Here is a 25,970-nt window from a genome sequence, read left to right as displayed (position 1 = left end):
GCAGTAGGCCACATCCACTCCATCCATGCCCACCAGTAGGCCGCACCCACCCTGGCCACACCCACGCGGCCCCCTGAGGGCAACCGCAATGCTGATGCGGCCCTCAATGAAATTGAGTTTGATACCCCTGACCTTGAGGAAAAGGGAGAAAGAGGTACTACTTAGGAAACAATCAGACAAGAGGCGAAGGAGCCCGCAATCATTAAGTGGCCAAAGAAAGAAACTAAGGAAGGACCTTTCCTAATGGAGCTAACAGTTAAATGGAGTTTGTACTTTCACACTTGCAAGAGTCTGTTAATGTAGTCTTATAATAAAGTAGATTTAGCTCATCTAATCGTGTTTCCTATCTGGTTTACCTGGGAAGTCTGACTTTCCTGTTGGGTTGGCCAACCTATGCAGATAAGAAATATGATACCTTCAAGAGCAGAGTTTCTGCATGAACATCTGGATTGTCTTCATTGAGATCCAGATGGTACCTGCTCTGCTGTTGTTTAGAAGAGCTGTGCAGAGCTGGCTCTTCACCCAGGCCTTTAGTGAGAGAGACTGGGACCCTTAACTTTTCTATTATTATGCTTTATTGATTTTATTGTAATTTCTTTGATTGTTATGAGCCATCTAGAGTCATTGACAGTTGGGCAGCATACAGGTGTAATAAATTATTATCACTAACATCAACATTTTTCTTTTTGTGCCTTCGAGTCAGTAGTCTTGGTGTCTGCCTGGACGAATCCTTCAGTTTTCTTGGCAAGATTTTTGGCCAGAATTGGATGTTTTGGGCCAGAATTTTACAAAAAAGCCAGAAACTGGCAAAAAAAAAAAACATTTCGAATCACAATCACATGACTATGGAATATCGTGGCAGGTGGTAAAGCTGACCTGCCTAACATATGGTCATGTGATTGCTGGTGGTGTTTTTAAGGGCCGTAAAGGGCTATTTCACGGCCATTGTAACTTCATACAGTCTAAAATAAGTGGTCATATGCTGATTACTACCTATAAGTAAAATAATCAAGCAAGTATTCCTTCCAGGCTCATGACAAAGGCAAAGCAGCAGAACATACACATTTAGACCAATATAATATCATTCTAGTTACAAGGACAATTTTTTTCACAGGAAGCCTTAGTTTTATGGCCCAGCACTGCTCGTGAATGAAAGATGTTCTCTTATAATTATTTTCTTTAAGCTCAAACTCCTAAAAACCCCAATCTGCTTCTGGGTATTTTTAATAATCATTGTACAATAGTATTGTATTCAATGTTCTGTGCCTCCCCATTTATGGTAAAATATTCTTCAGAATTATTCCACACTTTTTATTTTTATGGTATTGCCAAAGTTTCTGAAATGTCTCCATGAAAATATGTGTTATTTAAATGCAAGGTCAGGCCACTTAACATCTGTTAGGTATTCTGGATTATAAAACTTGATGACAGTATATCATTGTCCCAACAGAAGAGAATACCTGTAGCTCAGGGTTGAACTTTGAAATTCTTCGTGGTCCCTGAGCTTGGTTGTTTGCTTGTAGACATTTCATTACCAAGCAGGCAACTTCATTAGTGCAAGGGAGTGTGTGGTTAGTTGTTCAAAAGAGACAATTAAAAAAAAATCTAAAAGTGACAATTAAAAAAAACCTGGAAGGAAACATATTAGAGTGCATTCTCTCCAGCGGCCCACATTCAGATAAGCAGGAATCAGCAACAGACAAACAGTCAGGTGGAAAACTATACTCCAATCAAGGACCCATCAAGGACTACACCCCCACCAAAACTATCAGTTTTCAGTTGTACAGGATTATACTACTTACAGGATTTCAGAAACACACATACAGCTAATTTTGATGCAAACTTTTGTTCATGCTGATCAGTTGACTGATTGCTAAGATTGCTCCTCTAAATTTTCTTCCATGGCTTGACAAATTTCTTAAAAATGAGAATGTAAGGTGCAATTGAATGTTTCTTTGATCAGATACATGGAACTGTCTGCAATTAATCCCCACCCAGGTGCCCATGTGTCCCATACGAAGATGCTTTATACTGCATATTCTGTGGGTATCACCCACTACCCCAGCCCTGACAGCCTCTGGCCTGGGAATCAGGGGCATCTTGTATTTCCATCCTTTTAAATAAATAGCTAGTGGCGTCACCCCAGCTGTTGCTGACAACAGGAGAAATGCCAGCCAAGCAGGGGGCACAGGAATAGAAACGCTTGGAGCAATCCCACCCTCCAGAGATATAACGTGCCTGCTCTTGGAGGATGGGCAGCAGGGGCTCACCTATCTGCGATGCTCTTCCTTGCCCCCAAGGATTAACCTTGCCAGGGAGCCATTGTCCCCAGAAGGAGGGTACAGTATGGGGATTTCAACGAACAGAGCGACTTTTCAAAAAAAAGTTCTCAAATGCCTTTTGATTTCATACCTAGCGAGTTGAGTTCAGGTTTCCATGCCACTGAATTTCTGAAAGATTGCCAACCAGAATGTGGAGCAGCAGCATTCTGTTGCACCAGAGGGTAAGACTAGCCTCAATGGGTAGAGTGAGACATGCAGGGAAGCAGATGTTGGCTAACCTTTAGGAAAAATTCTATAAGACGAAAGCTGTTCAGTAATAGAACAGACTTTCTTGGGAGGTAGAAATTTCCTACTCTGGAACTAGTTCAGCAGAAAGTGGATGCCATCTGGCCATAATGCCTTAGCAACCAGTTTCCAGCAGCGAGCAAGTGTTAGTTTAGGTCATCATCTAAACCTGTGTTTCCCAACCTTGGGAACTTTAAGATGTGTGTGGAGGCACAACATAAAGTTCCCAAGATTGGAAAACACTGGTTTAGGTGATCTCCAAGATGCCTTCCACCTGAGTTTGCCTCCCAGCAATCTCTGTGCCCAGCAATATGATAAGCAAAAGGCTATCGATGGTCTGTTTTGCTTCCTGGGTTTAGAACAACCAATGACCTTTTCTTTCCAGGGTCAGAGTGCAAACCAGCTCTCCCAAGAAACTGAAGACAGCTAGGGAGATATTTGAGTTAGAAAAGGCAGTCATGATTCTGCCTTCATAGTTGATGATAGGAATTGTAATTCTATACGCAGTGTTTCTCAACCTTGACAATTTTAAGGCATGTGGACTTCAACTCCCAGAATTCCACAGCCAGCATTGCTGCCTGTGGAATTCTGGGAGTTGAAGTCCACATGCCTTAAAATTGTCAAGGTTGAGAAACACTGCTTAGTGTATTAAGAATTCTGGCTGAAATTCCAACTTAAATCTCTTTAGAAGCGAAAAACTCAAAGGATTTGGATTAGAGAAATGCCAAATGCTTCATGTTGTCTTGATCCATCAGTGATGTTGTGTTGTGAGGAACAGAACATGGTTTTTGAGCTAGAGTTAATTCCCATTCCTCCTGTGGGAGATGCCAAGAAGTCTTACAAGTGTCCCACTTCAGCTGCCTTTCCTAAATTAGCAGCATTTGCATGTACCGTTATAACAATCTTCATGTAGCATTATTTAATCCTTGTATTTTTAATTGTTCTTGTATTTTTAATTGTTTTTATATTTCTATTTTATTACATTGTAAGCCGCCCAAAGTCACTTTGGATAGTGAGATGGATTTTCCTTTTTGGAAAATATATATAATATTGGCTTTTGAAAGCACTGTTGTATACATTTGTAGAACTGGTGAGACTGTGAGTTTTTCCTGATTTTTCATTGAACTGATATTTATATATGGGTCATTTGGGTCAAGTGGAAAATCCACATGTTAAGAAACATTTACCTCTGTAGTGTATGTTGCGAAACACAGATCTTCTCTTAATGGTAGAGGATGAAAGATAAATGCAGAATCAACAAGAAATACCCAAGAATTTGCTCTAGTGAGAAATTTTTTGGATATTTTTTGTTCTTCCTGCTTTTATCTGCAGCGAGAATCCATTGCTACACTCAGCTTTTCTGTGCCTGTTCCCAATGTGAGTGCAAACCAACAATACACCATTCCATTCTATCTTAAGCAAGTGATTTTCAGCAGAGACTAAAAAGTTGTGTCATTGGATCATCTCCACACATTTTAGGTATGCCAAGGAAATGTACTTGATCCCCGGGAATTCAATCTGCAAAGCGGGAAGTCCATCTGTTGTTTTTGAGGTACACCATATGGCTGGCCCATCTATGCAGGTGTCTTAAATGGTCTCATCATTGCACCCATAGGCTGATATATTTCTTTTCTTGGGGAATGACCATAAGGAACAATTTTGTGCATCCATTATTCATCAGCTCTTTTACACGAAACAAGCTTATCTTGTTAGCAAACTCAATTGCCCATCCAATCCTCTACAGCAACTTTAAAACTTGGCAGCTTTAAGACTTGTGGACTTCAACTGGCTGGCTGAGGAATTCTGGGAGTTGAAGTCCACAAGTCTTAAAATTGGATACTCCTGCTCTATACTATAGATCAGAGGTCCCCAACCTTTTGGGCACCAGGGACCAGTTACATGGAGAAAGGTTTTCCCACAGACCAGAGAGTACATGGTTTTGTGTGCTGCCTGCATCCCACGGATTGAGTTTTGCTTGTTTGTGTGGACCAGTTGCTGGCATGCCGCAGGCCGGTACCGGTCCACAGACCAGGGGTTGGGGACCCCTGCTGTAGACCTTATGAGCAGGATTTCTTGTTTGGTTCTAAAATTCTCCTCTAGTTTTTCATTAAGATGTTTATTTTCAAGTGACAGTAATCATGCATATAATTTGTAAAAACTGGAGGGGCAGGGTGCTGCTGCTGCAGTCTCAGGTCCATAAGGTTTAATTTTAGTAATGTATTAGCCAAAGCATACTACTGTAATTCTTACTTTCTTCAACACTGATTTTAATGTAGCCATCTGGTAGCACTGTCCATTTCAGTTCCATTTTCTGGGTATGCCTGAAAGAGAGACATTATGTACATGTGAAGGTGTATATGCACTTGTGTCCATGTTTTGCTTAAGCTGCTGCATTTTTCCTTTCAGCTATATCATTGACAAATATTACATGAACACGTGTAACATGATCCTACATGGCATTTCCCAGTATTCCAATCAGTCTCGTTTTATTTAATGACAACAATCCTAGAACTCAAAGAAATAGTTTCAGAGGAACTGTGTTGCTTTATCATCCAAAGTTTATTTATCTATTTAAAACAATTCTATATCCGTTTCCTTGCTATTTTAAAAAAGGAAGCGGTTTGTGATAAATTTCAAGCAATTAATGGAGTATAGTAGTTTTAAAAATGGCAAACCTGCTCAGGCAGGAAACCTTATACCATTTTAGACAAATAGTTGTCAGTCTCTTCTTAAAAACCTCCAATGTTGGAGCACTCACAATTTTGGGAGGCAAATCATTCCACTGATTAATTGTTCTAACTGTCAGGAAATTTCTCCTTAGTTCTAGGTAGTTTCTCTTCTTGATTAGTTTCCATCCATTGTTTCTTGTTCTGCCTTCAGGTGCTTTGGAGAATAAGTTGACACCCCCCCCCACTTCTTTATAGTAGCCCGTTAGATAGTAGAATATACTATCATATCACCCCTAGTCAGTGGTGGGATTCAAATATGTGAACAACCGGTTCTTTGTGTGGATGCTGCTTTCGGAAGTCCATTCTAGGCCTGGGCCAGATCTCAACAAAAAATTAGCTACCAGTTTTGCCAAACCAGTGTGAACCAGCTGAACCCCACCACTGCCCCTAGTTCTTCTTTTCATTAAACTAGACATACCCATTTCCTGCAATCATTGTTCACATGTTTTAACCGCCAGTCCCTCAATCATCTTTGTTGCTCTTCCTTGCTCTCTTTCTAGAGCAGTGGTGGTGAATCTATGGCACGGGTGTCAGAGGCGGCACTCAGAGCCCTCTCTGTGGGCACATGTGCCATTGCCCCAGCCTTCCCTTCCCCTGCGACCCCCTCCTCATCAGCAGCCTCCCTGGAGGAGAGTCGCCCCGAGCATAGCCCATGCAGAGCAGTACAGCAAAGGACATGGCAGCCAGGTAGCGTAGACAAGACTCTTCCCTCATGCCCCAACGCGCATAGTTGATGCTGCAGGGCCTGGGAGAGGAGTGGCTGCCATGGCGCTGCTGGGCTGCCTGGACGATCTGCGGTGGGCCCTGGAGGTGGTGAGTGGCCCTGTGGGCAGGCAGGGTGGGGCGGAGTGGGGTCGGGGCAAGGACGGGGCCAGTTTTTGGGCACTCAGTCTCTAAAAGGTTCACCATCACTGTTCTAGAATCTCAACATCTTTTTAATATCGTGATGACCAAAACTGGATGCAATATTTCAAGTGTGATCTTACCAAAGCATTATAAAGTAGCATTGACACTTCACATGATCTTGATAATGTCCCTCTGTTAATGCAACCTAGAACTGCATTGTTTTTTGGGGGGGGAGCTGCAGCACGCTGCTGGCTCATATTTAAGTCATTGTCCACTAGGACTCCAAGATCCCTCTCACAGTTACTAATATTGAGCCAGGTACCCCCTATACTATATCTGTGCATTTAGTTTTTCTTGCCTAAATGTACAACGTTACTTTTCTCATCACTGAATTTCATTTTGTTAGATAGGGTCCAATGTCTGTCAAAATCCTTCTGTATCTTGAGCCTATCTTTTGGAGTATTGGCTATTCCTGCCAGCTTGTTGTCATCTGCAAATTTAATGAATTCTCCTTCTATCACCTCATCTAAATCATTGATGAAGATATTGAAGAGTACTGGGCCTAAGAGAGAGTCTTGGGGTATCCCACTGCATACTCCCACCCTGTAGATGCAGTTCCATTAAGGACTACACATTGAATGCAGTTGGTCAGCTATCTGGTGGTAATGCTGTCTAACCCACATTTTTCTATCATATTAAGTAGTAGGTTGTGGTGTACTTTATCAAATTACTTACTGAAGTCCAAGTAAATTATATCTACAGAATTTTGCTGGTCCACTAATTTTGTCACTTTGTCAAATAATGCAATAAGATTTGTCTGGCATGGTTTATTTTTGACAAACCCAGGTTGGTTTTTTGTTATGACTTTGTTTGCCTCTAGATGTTCGTATAGTCACTGCTTGATTATCTTTTCCAAAATCTTCTCAGGCATTGATGTCAGGCTGTATTTTCCTGGTTCCATTCCCCCCCCCCTTTTTTTTTTTTTGAAGATAGGAACTACATCAGCTCTTTTCCAGTCCTCTGATTATTCTCTGGTACTCCAGGGTCTTTGAAAGATATGGTTCAGTGGTTCTGAGATCACTCAGATCATTTTGAATCCACCTTATAGATCCATGGTGGCGAACCTTTGGCACGTGTGCCACAGGTGGCACGCAGTGCCCTCTCTGTAGGCACATGCGTTATTGCCCCAGTCCTAGGCCTTCAGCTGGGTTTTATAAAACTTTTTCGCTTTAGGCCTCTGCCGCTGTGTGCAAAAAAAAAAAAAAAAGTTTCAATCAATTAATCAATTTCAACTTTTTGAGGGGAAAAAAAAGATCTCGCAAAGTTGGAATTGATTGATTGAACATTTTGTTCCACCCAGTCTGCCATTACCACCACAGCCATGCCCACCCAATCGGCCACACCCACCCAATGGGCCACACCCACCCAATGGGCCACGCCCACCCGGCATCCGACGATACATGAGTGGGTTTTGGGTTGCAGTTTGGGCACTCGGTCTCTAAAACGTTCGCCATCACTGTTATAGAGTTAAACTGAGGCTTGCAGACAGCACTGAATTCATTGGATCCATTTGTGGTGTCACTTCATAATCAAATAGCAGCTTTGCCTGTTCTCTTTTACCAAATCCGTAATCTGCATTGTTCATATTCACTCTCCAACATGTTTTCTCCCTTTCTGTCTTTAAAAAGGGTCAACCAGACATGTCCCCAAAAAATCAAGGTGGCAATCTGGACTGCATGATTGAATTTGTGATGCATACAAAAAGAGTGTCTAACCAGAACACTCTGGCTGAGGAATTCTGGGAGTTGAAGTCCACAAGTCATAAAAGGGCCAAGTTTGAAGACCCCTGGTTTAATTGTTAATCAAGGGCTGTGCTTTCCTACATCTCTCCCATGTTCCCTGGACATAAAGAAAGATAGGGAGTGGGGAAGAAAAGAGTGTCTAACCAGAACACAGCTTAGGGGAACAACAGGGCAAATGCTGTAGAGCCTATAGAGTCCTCATTGACTTCTCTGAATTGGTTTAATTTTAAAAGAGCATAAGGAAAAGACACCCATAATTAGAAGGGTATTTGACCTGTGGTGGAGAACCAAAGGAAACCAGTGCAATGAGGGCCTGTGTGGTTATGGGGCCCAGTTTGACCTCTCTGTGTTCAATGGAAGGACCTTAGAGCTGCAGATCTGCATTGTCCTTGTCTCCCACATGCCCTATTTTAATACATAACGCACTACCAGTGGAAGATTTATACCAGAAGAACATGGTGCAAGCCGAAACAGGGCCTCTAGAGTGTTACTTCCCACCCACCCCCATCCCTGCCAGGGTCGAAATCTCTCTGCTAGATGGCAGATGGATGCCTCAATTACATCTTCGCCCCACTTGGACAGCACTTGGACAGCTGTCGAAGGAGATTAAATACAGCTCTCATGGTGAACTTGTTTCCACCCACTTCTTTTGATTTGTCTGTTTAATTTTTGCTTTTAAAATATTAAGTAGTGCTGAGTAATCTCACTTCAGCTCCATTTAGAAGGGGATTATTACAAGCCTGCCATGTGAGCCTTCGGGAGGGGAAAAAAATTGCCTCCCACCTTGTTAGTTTGATACATGCATCCTGAAGGTGCCGTGCCGAGGCACCTTTGCATAATATCCCCAGCTTTTGCCCTGGAGGGACGCCACAACAAGTCACAGCAGCCCAATTGAGTTGCATTCAGCATAATTTATTTAAAAGAATCTTCTCTGCCAGCCAGACTCTATCAGGCAGCAGATGCGGGGAGAAGACTGAATACATGTATGCACAATAGCAGAAAAATCTCTTACATTCTGAGCTGAACTTTGGGGGAAAATAATCCTCAATTTGGTAACACAGCTGAGTATTCACCAAGAGGACAGGCTTGTTCTTTTAACGCAGGGATGTCCAACCTTGGCAACTTGAAGACCTGCGGACTTCAACTCCCAGAATTCCCCAGTCTGCCACAAGAAAGTTGCCAAGGTTGGACACCCTTGTTTTAAACATTGCCAACATCATTTATAACACTTATTGACACATTGCACCATAATCACTAATCTCAAATCATAGACCAGCATTGTTGCTCTGTTATTTGCCATGCATTTTCAGTGAGTTTGATTTTAGCATGTACATTTCACTTTATGCTTCCATGTACTCCTCGGCTGATGCAACCCATCATTCCTGTGATGTGTTCCTTGTGGCCTCTCTGCAGTCCTCCAAATGCGAATGCAGCATCGGAGGTCCCAAGAGCAGCTCTCCGAACGACACTTAATTCCAGGTGAGCCTCGTAAAAATCCAAGAGAATCAAATGGCAAACAAGATGCAGGAGGAGAGGAGTGGATGCCTGGGAAAAGAGTTGACATCAACATCAGAATATTAACGCAGAATGCTTTCCTGCCATGAAGGGAAAGCTGCACCCTTCGAATTTCTGCTTACTATAGGTAGTCCTTGACTTACAATCAGTTGCTTAGTAACTGTTCACAGTTTTGAAGGACATTTCTAGGGGCTACTTAACAACCCAGATTGGAAGTTATGATAGTCAGGCCCGCCCTCCCAGGTAACATGACCTAACTTGGGGCACTTGCACACTAGGCTGCATTTATGATTGTTTGCAACTGCCAACTGTTATGTGATCATGTTTTATGATGCTTTTGCTGAAAACTGCAGTTACTTTCAGTTTTTGGCAAAACTGCACCTTTAATGATTATGGCAATTGCTTAGCAACTGCCACAAAAAAAAAATCAAGTGGGTCACATGGTCATTCTATTTTACAACCATCACGAGTTACAGCCATGATGAGCCAGTTCCATTATGGTCATAAGTAGAAGACTAGCTATATACTAAGGGATTTCAGCAGAAAACAAAATCAGTAACACAGTAACAGCTTGGATTCCTTGATTTCTGGGGGGACACCCAAGAGAGGACTTCAGCTAACCCAATCAAGAGAATGTCCAGTCAATTTAAGTTTTGAAAGGTTACAATTCAACACTTGCTTTGATTTCTACAACGGAAGTGCCAAAATGTATCTCTCCTACCAAGAGCCATAACAACAGCTTGATCCAAAATGGCTAATAGCATAATGCTAAATGGATGGAAGGGTCTCCTTTTTGTCATGCATAATAAGGAATGTTTTTGACAAATGACATTTTAAAAGAGAAACCCCCAAACAATCAGTTCTGTGCCAGGCAGCAGATTTTGCAGTCAAATGGAATAAAATACTAAGCCTAAATAACATAGCCATTTTAAATAAGTTGAGAATATAAGAGTGGCTTGGGTGAAAACATGTCAAAAGACTCAGCTGGGGGGGTTGCGTCCAAGTCTCTCCATTTTCTAGAAGGATTGCGCTACCCTGTATATGCTCCTAAATTTAGGGGAAATGTGGTGATGGATGGCAGAACACTTCCTCTAGGCCTCACCTGATTTTTTTTTTTCCTTTTTACTCCTCCAGGGCTCAGCAAATCCCTCCCCACTTTTTCACAGCCTAGTGGGACACAAGGGCAGACCAGGGTGAGTATAAATGGGATTTAAGAATTTTAGCAGCATGAAACAATCGCGGGGATTTTCCTGGCATGCTATTGGACAGTCCACTTTCAAGAGTTGGGCTAGCTGTCAATAAGAATGGCATCTAAGTAGAGATCCATGTTCTGCATCAGCCATAGCTGCTGGCTTACCTCAAAATGTACATAAGCTTTTCAAACTCTGTCTTCTTTCCCACCACCCCATCTTAGTGAACTGGATAGGACAGACAGACAGACAGAAACTGATATATGCTGATTTAGACCATTGGTCCATCTTGCTAAATATGCTTATTTCTGCCTTTTCCAATAGAGTGCTTTCCAAATGCAATGAATAAGCACCCACAATTCCCACTTAACATGGAACAAAGGGAAGCCTCCAAGGAAAGTCGATTGTCCTGTAGTATCACTACTCTGAATTGCTAGTGTGATCAACAGTGCATTTCCAAAATCTAGGACAGAGAAAGATAATTTATGATAGCCATGGGTTGGAAACACATGTACTCTTCTATATCCAAAACTTATCTCATTAGGTTTCCAGCTGTGTTTATATTATCTATGATATTAGATCTGAACACCAAGTGTAATCTGAATCTCCTTCTTTTAAAGACATGCAGTGGCATCATCCAAATTTAAAATCCTACACAGAATCCCATCAATTCTACTTCTGAAACAGATAGCCATTGAAATAAATTTAGAGACTCATTGAGTTGTCTGATGGAGCAATATACCTGGCATGCCTATTCATTCATAACACGACTTACTGAAATACACTTGTCTAAACATGGTTAGTGCTCTGTTGAGGAGACCTTATACTTGACTTTTTCATTGTCTTCTCTTGATTGTCCTAGTACAGTGTTTCCAAGGCTTGGCAATTTCCAAATGCTGAGGCTTCTATTCCCACAATTCTCCAGCTAGCATTATTATTAAAGAAAATTCTGGATATTGATATCTATACATTTGGAAGTTTCCAAGGTTGAGAGTGAATCAACCACAGGCACAGGCTAAACAGTTATTTCAGCTTAAAACTCCATGATTGAGATATATTAGTGGACGGGAAGAGTTTTACAGAGAGACTGAAGAAGCAGTTAGTAGTGATGACTAGACAAGCCCGTTTGAGCTGTTGCTCATCATTTCAGGATATTTCTTTACCTCATTCCTTAACACCTTCAGTGGCAGAGCTTCTAATGTTCTGGAAAAGTTCTTAAAAATTCAGGGAAATATTAAGAAACATATCTGCCTTGAAAGCAGCCCATGTTGAACAGTATAGCACAGTCAAACACCTGGAATTGACCATTGTGTTTTATGGTATTTGTATTATGTCATGAAATGTTTTATAAAATTGGCCAAATTTTAATTCTATGGGAATCATAGATTCCGATTTTGGATGAATTCTGTAACTTAGCCAATTTGAGGTACCTTGGTTCAAAAATTATTGCCCTACAATGCGCTGTTTCACGCAATTAAAGTTTACAGACAAGAGAGTTTTAGTAATATGTAAATTGACTGGGTATATTAGCTGTGTCAGTGATGTTTTTCCTTTGTTTCTCACAGGCCAATGAGACTGCTAAGCTCAAGGTTTCACCCCGGCCTTACAAGACCAACTCTGCTAAGGGCCAGCTGGCTGAAGGTAGGGAAAAATGCCAGGTTGCAAACATCTATGCCAATCCCATGTCATTAGCTGAAAATCAAGATGTTGGGTTTGTATAACATACTAGATAAGGCTTGCCATGGGTTGAGTAGTTTCTGGAATGGTGTGTTGTGGGAACACAACTATTATCTTAACATGTTGTGTGATTCAGGCCAGCACATTAAGCCATGATACTGTATTTTTTTAGGCATAGTATATTATGTAAGCAAGGCACCTATGTTTTGTCAATACAGAGTAAGGGTATTTTGTGCAAACTCAAGCAAATAGTCTTAAAACCCTGATACAAGATCCAGATTCTCTTGGGGAGCCCATTTTTCACCTACTTATCTTCAGAATCCTGCCAGATCCCCCTTTTCCTTTTTTAAAAATCTATTTCCAGGAGGGAATCGTGTTTTGACCTTTCAAATTTCCCCATAGTTCTAAGTGGAATATTTGTGTTTGATTAGCAAGTATAGGGATGAATATTATGGGGATGGGAGCAGGGCACCCTAGTACCAAATTCTGAGCTGCACTGGCAACATTTATAGCAGTCAGAGGGTGGGCAATCTATTTTCATAAAAGTACTTTCCTACTTTATTTCTGTTTTCAAACCCTTTTTGCAATTAGTGATTTGGGGATCCTATTTTCCCAGTCGCTTTTGTTTCCAAGAATTTTTTTTTTTTTTATAGTGCCCCATCTTTCTAGTTTCCACTTGCTGTGCTGCTGGATATCATAGCTCTGGGAAGCATTTAGGCAGGCAAGACCAATTCTCAGCACAGCCCTGTTCAAATAAATACATACACAGTTATAAATAAATAACAGGGGGAGAGATTTAGAAAAGAAAGAGTTTTGCTCTTAAATTTTGTAGGGAAAAAAACACTCTTCTGCCACAGAGTTCTCTATGCTCTCCTTCAAAGAGATGTTGCCCCTTCAGAGAATGAGGTTAAGATGATGTAGCAGGCTTTTTGGACTCAGAATTATCTTCATGTTTTCCACTCCTGACTCCCTAATGGGGAAAATGAAAAGACCTCCCGTTCTCCAGGCTCAGTGATATATTCTGATAATCTTCTCCTGCAAGAGAAAAAGTGTTCTGCCTTAAGGGGTGGGTGACAGGTGCTATAGGAAACCCTCCCATCCTCTTCAGTGCCTGCATATTCACTCTCCTTCACTTTCTAATTTGAACTAGCTTAGGCATCTGGGTGTAACTTGGGAAAAAATGAACTCACTTTTCTGGAAAACAGGTTATTTTTTTCCCTTAAGTTCCTAATTTAAACTAAAATCAAGACTTAGAATGTTCATTTTAAGCCAGTCTTTTTTTGTAGGCCAATCTGTCCCACCTGGTTAATGTTGAGGGGAAAAAATTGGAGAAGAAGCTACTTTGTGCACAATCTTGAATTCCTAAATGAGAGGCAGGATAGAACCTCCATCTCTGCATGAATAAGTTCATCTGTGTTTCTAGCTACAGGTAGTCCTCGACTTATGATTACAATTAAGCCCAACATTTCTGTCACTAAACAAGGCAGTTGTTAAGTGAGTTGTGCATTTTATGACCCTTTTTGCCATAAGTAAATAGCTGCAGTTGTTAAGTAAATCATGCAGTTGTTAAATAAATAGCTTTTAAGTAAATAGCCTCAGTTGTTAAGTAAATCATGCGGTTATTAAGCAAATCTAGCTTCCCCCATTGACTTCACTTGTCAGAAACCAATTGGGAAGGTCGCAAACGACAATCACACGACCTTGGGATGCTGTAACTGTCATAAATACACGTTGGGTGCCAACGCCCAAATTTTGATCATGTGACTGTGGGGATGCTGTGATGGTTGTAAAAGTAAGTCCCTTTTTTCACTTGCATTGTCACTTTGGTTACTAAACTAATGGTTGTTAAGTCAAGGACTACCTGTACTCAGAATAATCCCCAGGGCAGTGGTGGTGAACCTATGGCACGGTGCCAGAGGTGGCACTCAGAGCCCTCTCTGTGGACACGTGCGCCATTGCCCCAGCCCCGCCTCCCCTCGCAACCCCCTCCTCACCAGCAGCCTGCTTGGAGGAGAGGCGCCCCCACATGTGGCCCACGCAGAGCAGCGCAGCCAAGCACATGGCAGCTGGGCAGCAGGGGCAAGACTCCACCCTTGCGCCCCATCATGTACAGATGATGCTGCGGGCGGAGGGCGTGCTGCCATGGTGCTGCAAGGCTGCCTGGGCAATCTGTGGTGAGTGGCCCTGCGGGCGGGCGGAGCGGGGGCAGGCCGGTTTGTGGGCACTCGGTTTCTAAAAGGTTCGCCATCACTGCCCCAGGGGATGATTAAACCCTTTGTAACTATTGATGCTCATCTTGTTGTGGATGCAGGCTTCTACATGAGGTAAAACTCCCCTCTGATCTGGCCAGGTTGTTCTTATTTCATTTCATTTGCTTTCCTCGAATGATGAATTCCCTCTGGTCCTCCATTTCAGTGTCTCGAGGGGACCGTTCCGAGCTGCAGGAAAAGAAGGCTCGCTTGGCCGAAGACTTGAGCGAGAAGATCTTGCACCGTCCTGGGCCGCTTGAGTTGGTGAAGAAAAATATTCTCCCCTTGGATCCTGGTATCAAGGATGTTGTGGCAGGTAATGACATGGTTAAGAGCGTTTCAGGAGGGGGAGAGGACACAGCCTCATTCAAGCTTCTTTCTTTCGTAGCTGCTCTCAGTTGTTTGGGAAAAAGCATATTTAAAATGGTAAAAACAAGGGATATAAAGATGTGAGATGTCTGGAACTATAATCTTTGATTGAAGAAAGCTTCAAATGTACCAATGAGTCTCGGTTACAGATAGTCCTTAGCTTACAACCATTCATTTAGCAACCATTTGAAGTTGGAACAGCACTGAAAAAAAGTGATTTATGACTAGTCCTTGCACTTACAACTCACAGCATCATGTGATCAAAGTTTGGGTGGTTGGCAACTAGCGTGTATTAACAAGGGTGATAGCATCCCTGGGGCGTGGGACCACCACTTGCGACCTTCCCAGCTGGCTTCCAGCAATCAAAATCAATAGGGCAGGGGTAGGCAACCTTGGCTCTTTTATGACTCGTGGACTTCAACTCCCAGAATTCCTGAGCCAGCTATGTTCACGAGTCATAAAAGAGCCAAGGTTGCCTACCCCTGCAATAGGGGAAGCTGGATTTATTTAACAAACACAGGATTCACTTTACAACTTCAGTGATTTGCTTAACAACCATGGCAAAAATAAGTTCATGCAGTTGGGCACAATTCACTTAACAACTGCAACAAAAATTCTGGTGTCAATTGTGGTCATAAATCAAGGACTTCTTCTCCTCTGGCCCAAAATGAGCTTTGATGACTGTGAGCTCTCCAAGAACAGAAATTGATTAGATTTTTATGAGGTAGATGAATCAATCAATCAAGCTCAATATAAGATAATTTTATATCGAATGAGATAAAAAAGGAACAGGATAGCATTATCCTTTCACTCTACTGTGAGTCCCAAGTAACTCAGTCTGACTTTCAGCCTCTTTCCCCCCCAACAACACGTTCAGATGCAGCTCATTGTGGAGCCCCTGATTCCTTCAACGTTGAAGAAGATCTTAGCAGTTCCTCTTCCTCTTCCTCCCCATGTTTCGCATTGTCTCCAGGAAGTGGCCAAGGAAATCCTTCCACATCAGAAGCAGTTTTTCAAGTAAGCAACTTCTATATAGACTTATCTCTGTGTGTGTCTTTGTGTGGGTTGTCAAAGTACTGTTTGATGAAAAGGGAAATTCTCCAAGATACAGTGGGAAGCTCCTTGCTATTTGGAGGAACTGACTAAAAGTAATGTTTCTCAACTTTGGCAACTTTGAGATATGTGAACTTCATGCCAGCTGGGGAATTCTGGAACTTGAAGTCCACATGTTTTAAAGTTGCTGAGGTTGTGAAACACTGGGTAAAGTGTACCAGCATGAAATTACAAGCCAGGATGATGCCTTGATGGGACCCCAGCTTCTATCTTCCATGCTGTCTGAGGCCAATAGAATTAAGAATCCATATTATGTCTTACACCGTAAAAATCATAAGCAACTAAACCCCCAACCTTAAAATTCTTGTCCAGGAGCAAGAATTGATATTGTTGGGTGTGAACTGAACTTTGAATCTTGATGCAATGTAACAGAACTGATCAGCCAGTAGTACTTGAAGATAAAAATAACTATCATATCCTGAGGTGTCCATTAAAAGAGGTGCACTATAGCTATTTCTAATACCTCTATAAAAGAGATTATATTTTTGTAATAAAATATAACACAAACAGATCCACACTTATACACACATACATATATACGCATATATATTGCCAGCTGTTCCAAATGGTTTCTGCTGATAAGATTATATCCATTTCCAAACAGATAACCAAAATTTAATAATAAGAACCACAGGCAGCAGCAACTTCTTAACAAAAATAAAGCTACAGGCTGGTCACTGTAAGAATCCCATAATCACATTCAGAATCAGTTAAGCTATCCCGTTTTAATAGCTTGGCAGAACATCAGTAGGAAAGTGCCAGGTATAAATGGCAAGATTTTCACAAAACAGGAACTGCTGTAGAATTAGCCGTTCTGTGTTCAGCGAACAGAGGAGGTCAACACCTAAACAGAAAAGTTTTTCCAGCAATAATCGTTGGATTTGTCCCACAGAAATAGGTACCAATATGCTGGCTAGGGAATTCTGTGTGTTGAAGTCCACACAACTTCTGGGCTCTGAGATTTTGAGAAACACTACTTTAATGGATGCTTTTGCTTTATATAGCTACCCATTTCCCCCCTAGAATCTCCTGACATATATGACTTCCTTATATATGACTTGTTCATTTATAGAGCCTAGAGAAGGGTCTTTATTTCTGCCTCCAGCGAAAATTGTTGCTCCATATCCCCCCAAATATATTATTTATTTTAAAATTTATTAAAATTTATTTTTTATATATAATTTAAGGTGGCAAATGGACCTAATACACTTTCCTCCTGCTATTTTCCCCATAACAACAGTCCTGTGAGGTAGGTTGGGCTGAGAGAGGGGGGACTGGGCCAAAGTCACCCAACTGGCTTTCATGCCTAAGGCATGACTAGAACTCATAGTCTTCTGATGGATTGCAACAAAGTCATCCAGATGGCTTTCATGTCTAAGGCAAGACTAGAACTCCACCTTTTCTATCTTCCTCTCTCCCTTCCTTCCCTCCCTCCCTCCCTCCTTCCCTTCTCCCCCCCCCCCCTTCCTTTCCCCCTTCTTTTTTTTTTTCAATGAACCAAAATAGTGATAGTGTAACTAGTACAACCCATTTTAGCAAGTGTGATTCATGGGAGGGCTTTTCTGACCTTCACCTTTATTAAACAGCCAGGCTTCAAATTATGGGGAAGAAGATAAATGCAATGTGATATGGGGAGAAGACAAACTGTGTGATAGCCTTTGTGGCCTCTGACATTAATACAAATGATTGAAATCCAGATGGCGCACCGCAGGTGCGCCTCTACCACAAAATGTTGCAGTATGTAGAGCTTTCTATTCAGGCTGTGACATTCTATTTCTAATAAATTTTTCTGGCGGTTTCCCAACACCATTTCAGACTCTGCATCCTATGAATTGGAATAATCTCACTGTTTAGCATGGGATTTTTTTTTACCATTAAAAAGAAGAAGTAAATCTTGCATTCTACCCAAACTAGCCTGACATCTTTTATGCGCTATGCTGCTGTTGCTCTTAATGCCTGTAAGCAAAGACACTGACAGTCTGAAGACTGGAAATAGAATGATCTAACATCCTGGTGAAAATGCTCAATTCAGCTGCAATTTCTCATGATTTTTTATTGAATACAGGTAATCCATAACCTCGGAGCACAATTGGACCAGAGTTTCTGTTGCTATGCAACGCAATTGTTAAATGAGTTGCACCTGATTTGAAGACCTTTTTTTGCCATGGTTGTTAAGTGAATCACACTGAATCAAACTGTTGTTAGGCGAATCCAGGTTCCCCCATTGACTTTGCTGGTCAGAAGCAGGCAAGGAAAGTTGCAAATGGCGATCACATGACCCTGGGATGCTGCATCAGTTGTAAATACATGCCGGTTGTCAAACATCCAAATTTTGATCATGTGACTGAGGATGCTGTGATAGTCGTAAATGCGAGACCAGTCGTAAGTCGCTTTTTTCAGTGCTGTTGTAACTTGAAATGGTTGCTAAACAAACGGTTGCAAATTGAGGACTATCTGCCCTGTATAAATAAAAGAGAGCAGTGTAAAATATTAGAATGCTGAGTGTCAGTCGGTTGTTATGCTTCTGCTTTCTGTATATCATGAAAAAAAAAATGGCTCCTAAAGTTCATGGCTTACTTCCAAGGACCTGGATACAAATTCCTCAACATTTCTCCATTTTTTTATTTATTCATATTTTTTAATCTTGGGGCTGTCACTCTAAGTACTGCAGGCCACTTTAGCTGACTGTGTTCAGCAGGTCAGCGGTTCAAATCTCACCGGCTCAAGATTGACTCAGCCTTCCATCCTTCCGGGGTAGGTAAAATGAGGACCCAGATTGTTGGGGGCAATGTAAATATATATATACATTGCTTACTGGTGTACACCGCTTAGAGAGTGTTTGCACATAAAGCGGTATATAAGTCTCATAAATAAATAAAATAAAGAAATAAAGAAATTGGCTTAGAAATGCAGTGGCCGGGCTCAGTTGTCAGAAAGGCCTTATGGTTTTTGTTCAAGTAGAAGACGTTTTGCTTTATTTTCTTGGGTAAAATTTATAAATGAAGATTCCGGGCAGCATCCAGTATTAAAAGCAAGAAAAAAACAGAGTAACAAAGAAAAGAAGAGGGGAGAAAATTCATATAAAATGAAATAAGAGCCTAACCTGGGGGCAAAGCCAATTTATTAAGACTTTCCAAACAAAGTCAGGGAGGGGCCAGAGGGATCTCTAGAAGGATGCGATCCTAGAGGACAGGCCAGGCAGAAAGTATTTGAGAGAGGGAAGCTCTCAAGTAGTCAGTTTACTCTTACCCTCAACTTCAACTTAAATACTGTAATGGAAATCAAGTTTTATTAAAAGCCAGGAAAGGGACCTGTAGCATTGAAGAATACATTAGTGTTTGGTGTGTTTGTGTGTCTGTGTGTGTGTGTGTGTGTGTGTGTGTCTGCCAGCCTGCAAGCCTGCCTGTGTGGTACTGCTGCCCTCTGCAGGACACTTTGAAATATTGTTGAACTCCTAGCTGAGGTCCCCAATGCAACAAATGCCTCCTTGATATTCCCTGCCCTCATCTATATAGGTAGGCCTCGACTTATAACTAGTTACCTAGCAACCACGAAATTTGCAATGGTCCCCCCAAAAAGGTACTTACAACCCGGATTCAGTTTCAACAGCTGCCCCACCCCCTGGTGAGGGGATCACCAGACCGCATTTATGGCCATTTGCAGCATCCTGAGGTCAAGTGATCACAATGTACTATAGTGTTTGCCAGAAACAGGCCTTTGCTTCTGGTTTCCAACAAAAAACATCAATTTCAAACAACAAGTTTGCCTAATGACCAGGCGGTTCATTTAATGATTGCAGATTTGCTTAACAATTGCTGCAAAAAAGTCATACATTTGGGTCAGTCACATGATGGCTTGTTTAACAATGAGTATGGTTTATGGCCATATTTCCGGGCTCTGTTACAGTTGTAATAAAGGATTACAGGTTGAAGATTACCTGTAATCTTTATATTTAACATATTTAAATTTTAAACCAAGTTATAAAAGAATTTGGCAAGCTGCAAAAGAAAGTATTGGTGTTGAAAATCAACTTACTTTCCAGGAACTTTTTTTGAATTCTATGTACAAATGTATTACAAAATAAAAATGGGTTCTATTCATCATGATACCCATAGGCGCAGCTATTCTGTGAATGTGCATCCACCCCATGGCAGCCATTTTCTTTGATTATCCATGATGCTCACCTTCTTAAACTGTCATATGTCCTTGGCATGAAATAATAGCAATTAGTGAATTTAGGAATCTGAGAGTAATGGGTTCCAACATGGGCTCTGTTGGATTCTTACTTTATATGAATGCAATAATAATAATAATAATAATAATAATAATAATAATAATAATAGTAAAGTTGGAAGGTCATCTAGTGCAACCCCCTGCTTAGGTAGGAAACCCTATACCATTTCAGACAAATGGCTGCCCAGTCTCTTCTTAAAAACCTCCAGTGTTGGAGCATTCACCACTTCTGGAGGCAGCTACGGATCCATCTGGTGGTGGTGCTGTCTACCCCACATTTTTCTATCTTGTCAAGTAGTAGGTTGTGATCTACTTTATCAAATGCCGTACTGAAGTCCAAGTAAATTATGTCCACAGCATTCCTCTGATCTACTAATTTTGTCACTTGGTCAAAGAATGCAATAAGATTTGTCTGGCATGATTTATTTTTGACAAACCCATGTTGGCTTTTAGTAATGACTTTGTTTGCCTCTAGGTGTTCGCTGATTCATTGTTTGATTATCTTTTCCAGGATCTTCCCAGGTATTGAGTTCAGGCTGATAGGTCTATAATTTCCTGGGTCCATTTTTTTTTCCTTTTTTGTAGATGGAATTACATCAGTTCTTTTCCAGTCCTCTGGTAGTTCCCCTGTGCTCCAGGATCTTTGAAAAATATAGTTCAGTGGTTCTGAGATCACATCTGCTAGTTCCTTGAGAACCTTGGGGTGTAATCCATCTGGTCCTGGCGATTTGAATTTGTCTAGCCTGGACAGGTGCTCACTTACCATTTTCTTGCCTATCTTAACTTGTGTTTTTATTCTGTTTTTTATAGCACTATTTTTGATAGGTTGGTCTGTTTTTTCCCTTTATGTAAAGACAGATGCAAAAAATGAGTTAAATAGTTCTGCTTTCTCCCTGTTGCTTGTCACCTTGCCACTTTCACCCACTAACGGACCAATCATTTCCCTCACTTTTTTCTTGTTTTTTACATATTGAAAGAAGCTTTTTTTTGTTATTTTTGACTTTGGGCGCAAGCCTTAGTTCATTTTGGAGGCTCGGGCTATTTGCTGATATTCTGACTTAGTTATGTGCCCCTCTTTCCACTTTCCACTTTCTATACTTGTCTTATTATGGCTTACTCCCCAAACCACAGTTTAAAGAACAAGGTCAAGGTGGAAAACTCAGTACTGTATACGTAAGAGCCGCCATTCTTGAGTTTTATCTTTCTTCCTGCAGCTGGACCTGCCCCCAGTCCCGGTGGATCAACAGCCTGCTGTCACTTCGTCTACCTCTGATGCTGAGTTCTCTCTCCAAGGGAGAAACATCCTCATCAAGCCCGCAATTTCACTCCCAAAGGTAGGCCTGGGTCATTGGCAGAGGAGAGCCCAGTGGGAACATTGCTGAAGAAAGACTTTTCCACCATTTTTAACAGAGAAAGAGATCAACCATGGTTTGCTGGCATGATTTGGCAAGGCTCAGCCATGGATGCGCTCTAGGGTCCTGCCAGGAGATACGCGGCTGTTGCAATCATGTGTATCTGCGGGAAGGGGTCACATTTTATCTGATTTTTTTTTAAATCCTTGTCTTAATATTTTTGTAATTTAATATAATATTTCTTGCATTGTGAGAGTCCCTTTGGATACTGAGATAGAAAGCATATTAGAAACATAGCTAAATGATAGAAGATGGATGGACGGGCAGAGATAGATAGATAGATAGATAGATAGATAGATAGATAGATAGATAGATAGATAGATAGATAGATAGATAGATAGATAGACAGATAATCAGATAGGTAGGTAGAGATAGATAGATGGATGGATGGATGGATGGATGGATAGATAAATAGATAGATAGATAGATAGATAGATAGATAGATAGATAGATAAATAGATAGATAGATAGATAAATAGATAGATGTCAAAATGCTGACCGCAACTGCTCCATCAAAGATGCTTCATCTTAATTTTTTTAATCTCCCTGTGGAGGGAAAGCTGTACATTCTCCTTCCCCTGGTGTTCCTGCCTTATTTGCAGGCAGCAAAATATTGGGCAAATGTGGGTAAAATTGAACTAATTTTAGTTTGTGGTGTCAATATGTACTGATTTTTAGCTGGCATATTTTTTTTTAGTCCTCTCTGCATGAATTATTATAGAGAAGGGCTTTTTGTAAAGGGTAGCACAGCAGCTGCTAGCTATGAGTAGCCACAGGGAGGAATACCACTAATTCTGACAACCTCTGCAAATCAATTACAGGAAAGGAAAGGAAAGGAAAGGAAAGGAAAGGAAAGGAAAGGAAAGGAAAGGAAAGGAAAGGAAAGGAAAGGAAAGGAAAGGAAAGGAAAGGAGGAGAAGAGACGATTTTGTGCTGATTCTGCCCTAAGTGTCCTCTCTTGTCAGCTGAATATAGTCAGAAAATAAAAGGTAACCCAGTGTTCATTCCAAATTGCAAAACACTACATTAACTAAAGTTTCTCCAGCCTTTGTAAGCCAGTTTTGTCCTGAATTTTCCATTCCATTTTTAAAAAAATATGGTTTGCTGAATAAGTCATAGATACTGCTGGGCTGCAGTTCCTGGCAAATCCAGGCAGCATGATCAATTTTCAAAGATGATAAAAACAACATCTGGGGTGCCTCAGGATTTGCACTCCTGCTAGGAAGTTGTTATCTTTCCGTCCCCTTCCCTCCTCTTGATCCTGCTGCACAAGAGTCACACATTCAGCATCTGAAACCTCCTCCATTATGCAAGGACAGTCAAGGAGAGATGCTGAGGCTTCGTTTGCTGAAGTTTTCCTGTTTGCATTAGGCACATGTATTATTTATTTATTTCAAAGTATACCCCGGCTTTCCACACTCAGAGGAGTGAATGGAGAAGTTTAAACATTAAAAAACTGAGACTCATCAGAATGTGCTATTACAATATTGTAAATGCCCTAAGAACCACGCCCTGGCATAGGATAGGATAGGACAGGACAGGACAGGACAGGACAGGACAGGATAGGATAGGATAGGATAGGATAGGATAGGATAGGATAGGATAGGATAGAGCTGGAAGGAACCTTGGGGTCGTCCAGCTCCCTGCTCAAGTAGGAGATCCTATACCATTTCAGACAAGTAAGCTGTCCAGTCTCTCCTTAAAAATCTCCAGTGATGAAGCGCTTATGATTTCTGAAGGCAAGCTGTTCCATTGGTTAATTGTTAGGAAATTTCTCCTTAATTCCATGTTGTTTCTCTTCTTGATTAGTTTCCAACCATTGTTTCTCGTCCTTCCCTCTGGTGCTTTGGAGAATAATTTGACCCCCTTTTCTTTGTGGCAGCCCCTCAAATATTGGAATACTGCTATCATGTCACCCCTAGTTCTTCTTTTCTCTTGACTAGCCAAACCCAAATCCTGCAACTGTTCTTCATATGTTTTAGTCTCCAGGCCTTGGATCATCTTAGTGCTCTTCTCTGATTTTTTCCCAAACTCTCAACATCTTTTTTGTAGCGTGGTGGCCAAAATTGATTGCAGTATTCCACTAATCAAGTCAAATTTCCCCAAAATTTATTTTCTGTGTATTTCCAATTTCACTAAGTAGTAGACGTGCACCTGAGAGGTTACTATGTTATGAGGAGAAGTCTACTTAAGGATGCTGGGCCTCAGGAAAGGTGTACCTGTATTATCTTCAATACAGGTAGTCCTTGACTTATGACCAAAAGAAATCAGGTAATTAAATGGATGGAGTGGGAGTGGCTACATTATTAGGGAGCTGAAAGGTTAGAAAAGGGAAAGCAAGGTCATTATTGAAGCTTTTCAGCAAGAAAAGCACAGAAAGCATAAACACAAACATATGAACTATTATATGTAAAAAAGGAAGATATAATTTCTACCCATCATCTAGAGTAGACCAGTGTTTCTCAACCGTGATACCTTTAATGTGTATAGACTTCAACTCCCAGAATTCCCCAGCCAGCCTTGTTACAAAAGGCGGGCTCTCCTCCCAGCTCTCCAGCCCGCCAAAACGTTATCAGCAGTGACCTTGATTCTCACACATATGAATTGTTTTGGCTAACTGAGAACTATGCGTCCCCTGCCCTCTTCCTTCATCTAATTAATATCTCTAAACTAAAATGGGGCAACGAAGACAAAGAGAAAATGGCTTCAGTTCGATTTGTCACAGCGTTGACATTCGGCTCCCCTTAAAAGAAAGGAGAAATCCTGCAAATCAAACAAGAACAAAAGTTAAGAATCCCCCCTCGGTTTGTTTGGATGTTTATCATAAAATTTACGTATAAGTCTGTCAGCTTTCACATCAGTACACTTCACCCAGGTGGCTTCTGATGATGGATATCCCTTCCACTGCACTAAATATTGCAATTTCCCTTTATACAATCTTGCATCAAGTGCAAGTGGAAGGGAGTTGAAATCCACACACCTTAAAAGTGCCAAGATTGAGAAACACTGCCCTAGAGTCTCTCTCTCTTTTTTCTTCTCCTTGCTCTGTTCCACAGACCCTCTGTGCCATCTTTGCTTCCTTTTTCACTTCCACTCTTTAGGTCCTCCACAAAGTTCCTGAGGTCAGGAAGGCCCCTCGACCCAAAAAGGCCAAGGAGTCCCGGCCCAAAGTCAAGAAACTGAAGTACCACCAGTACATGCCTCCCGATCAGAAGGGGGAGCAGACTCCCTTGCCCATGGACGCCGCCTACGCCCACCTCCTGCAGCAACAGCAGGTTTTTCTGCAGCTCCAGATCTTGAATCAGCAGCAGCAGCCCATGCCCACATCCCCAGCAACCTTCTGCGTTCAGGCTCTCCATGCAGTCCCCGCCAGGTAACTCTTAGCTTTGCCCTGAGAATACCACAGGTATGGTTTGCAGGCAGGGTCTTCTGCAAGGGAAATCCAAAAAGTCAAGAGGAGACATTCCTTTTCTGCCCTTGTGACCGTCCGTTGGAATTTTTTTCCTCCCTGAAATTAGGATCTCCCCCGTTGGTCTTTCAGAAGACCTGGTTATGTGCCCAGGGGTGGTGAGGGGCCCCTTACCTGGCTGTGTCAACACCTTTAGATTACATATTTCTTGGAGGCTACAGGTAGTTCTCAACGTATGACCACATTTGGGACCAGCATTTCTGTTGCTGAGCAAGGTGGTTTGTTAGTGAGTCACGCCCAATTCTATGACCTTTGCGACCATGGTTGTTAAGCAAATCACTGCAGTTGTTAAGTGAATGACACAGCCATCAAGCAAATCTGGTTTCCCCCCCGCAATTGACTTTGCTTGTTGAAAGCCGGCTGGGAAGGTTGCAAATGGCGATCCCAGGATCCCAGAACATTCGAAGTGTCGTCATTATCTGCCGGTTGCCAAGTGCCTGAATTCTGATTACATGACCAAGAGGATGCTGCGATAGCCATAAGTGCAAGGACCAGTTGCAAGTCACTATTTTCGATGCTGTTGTGACTTTGAACTGTCACTAAATGAATGGCTGTAAACTGACGTTTTTTGTCTTTAATTTGTCATAGTTAATTGGTAAAATGTTTTATGATTGTGTCTTGCTCAGAATTGCAGTTTGAGATGGGCAGCTATACAAAATAAAGAAATGAACAGGGTGGCCAACACCATTCAGTTACAGACTGTACTTGTCTTGACTTTTTTGATCTTACTTGCCATCTTGCAGATAATGCCCTGTTTGCAGAGGGCTCACTCTTGACTCATGGCACAGCTCGCTGTTGG

At 41.6% G+C, this 25,970-nt stretch overlaps 1 protein-coding gene across 1 annotated transcript in view; it reads left to right on the top strand.

Moving 5' to 3' along the window:
* MAMSTR (MEF2 activating motif and SAP domain containing transcriptional regulator) overlaps positions 1-25,970 on the top strand; it is a 45,064-nt gene that overhangs the window by 4,366 nt on the left and 14,728 nt on the right. The window contains exons 3-9 of the mRNA XM_039335019.1: positions 9,358-9,423; positions 10,594-10,652; positions 12,215-12,290; positions 14,742-14,891; positions 15,822-15,961; positions 21,505-21,624; positions 24,804-25,075. Coding sequence (XP_039190953.1) covers positions 9,358-9,423; positions 10,594-10,652; positions 12,215-12,290; positions 14,742-14,891; positions 15,822-15,961; positions 21,505-21,624; positions 24,804-25,075 — 883 coding nt within the window. The remainder of the gene's footprint in view (positions 1-9,357; positions 9,424-10,593; positions 10,653-12,214; positions 12,291-14,741; positions 14,892-15,821; positions 15,962-21,504; positions 21,625-24,803; positions 25,076-25,970) is intronic.

Source organism: Crotalus tigris, unplaced genomic scaffold (genome assembly GCF_016545835.1).
Source record: "Crotalus tigris isolate CLP2741 ecotype Arizona unplaced genomic scaffold, ASM1654583v1 scf7180000017639.5415321, whole genome shotgun sequence".
NCBI lineage: Eukaryota > Metazoa > Chordata > Lepidosauria > Squamata > Viperidae > Crotalus > Crotalus tigris.
This window is presented reverse-complemented; position numbering and strand designations above follow the sequence as displayed.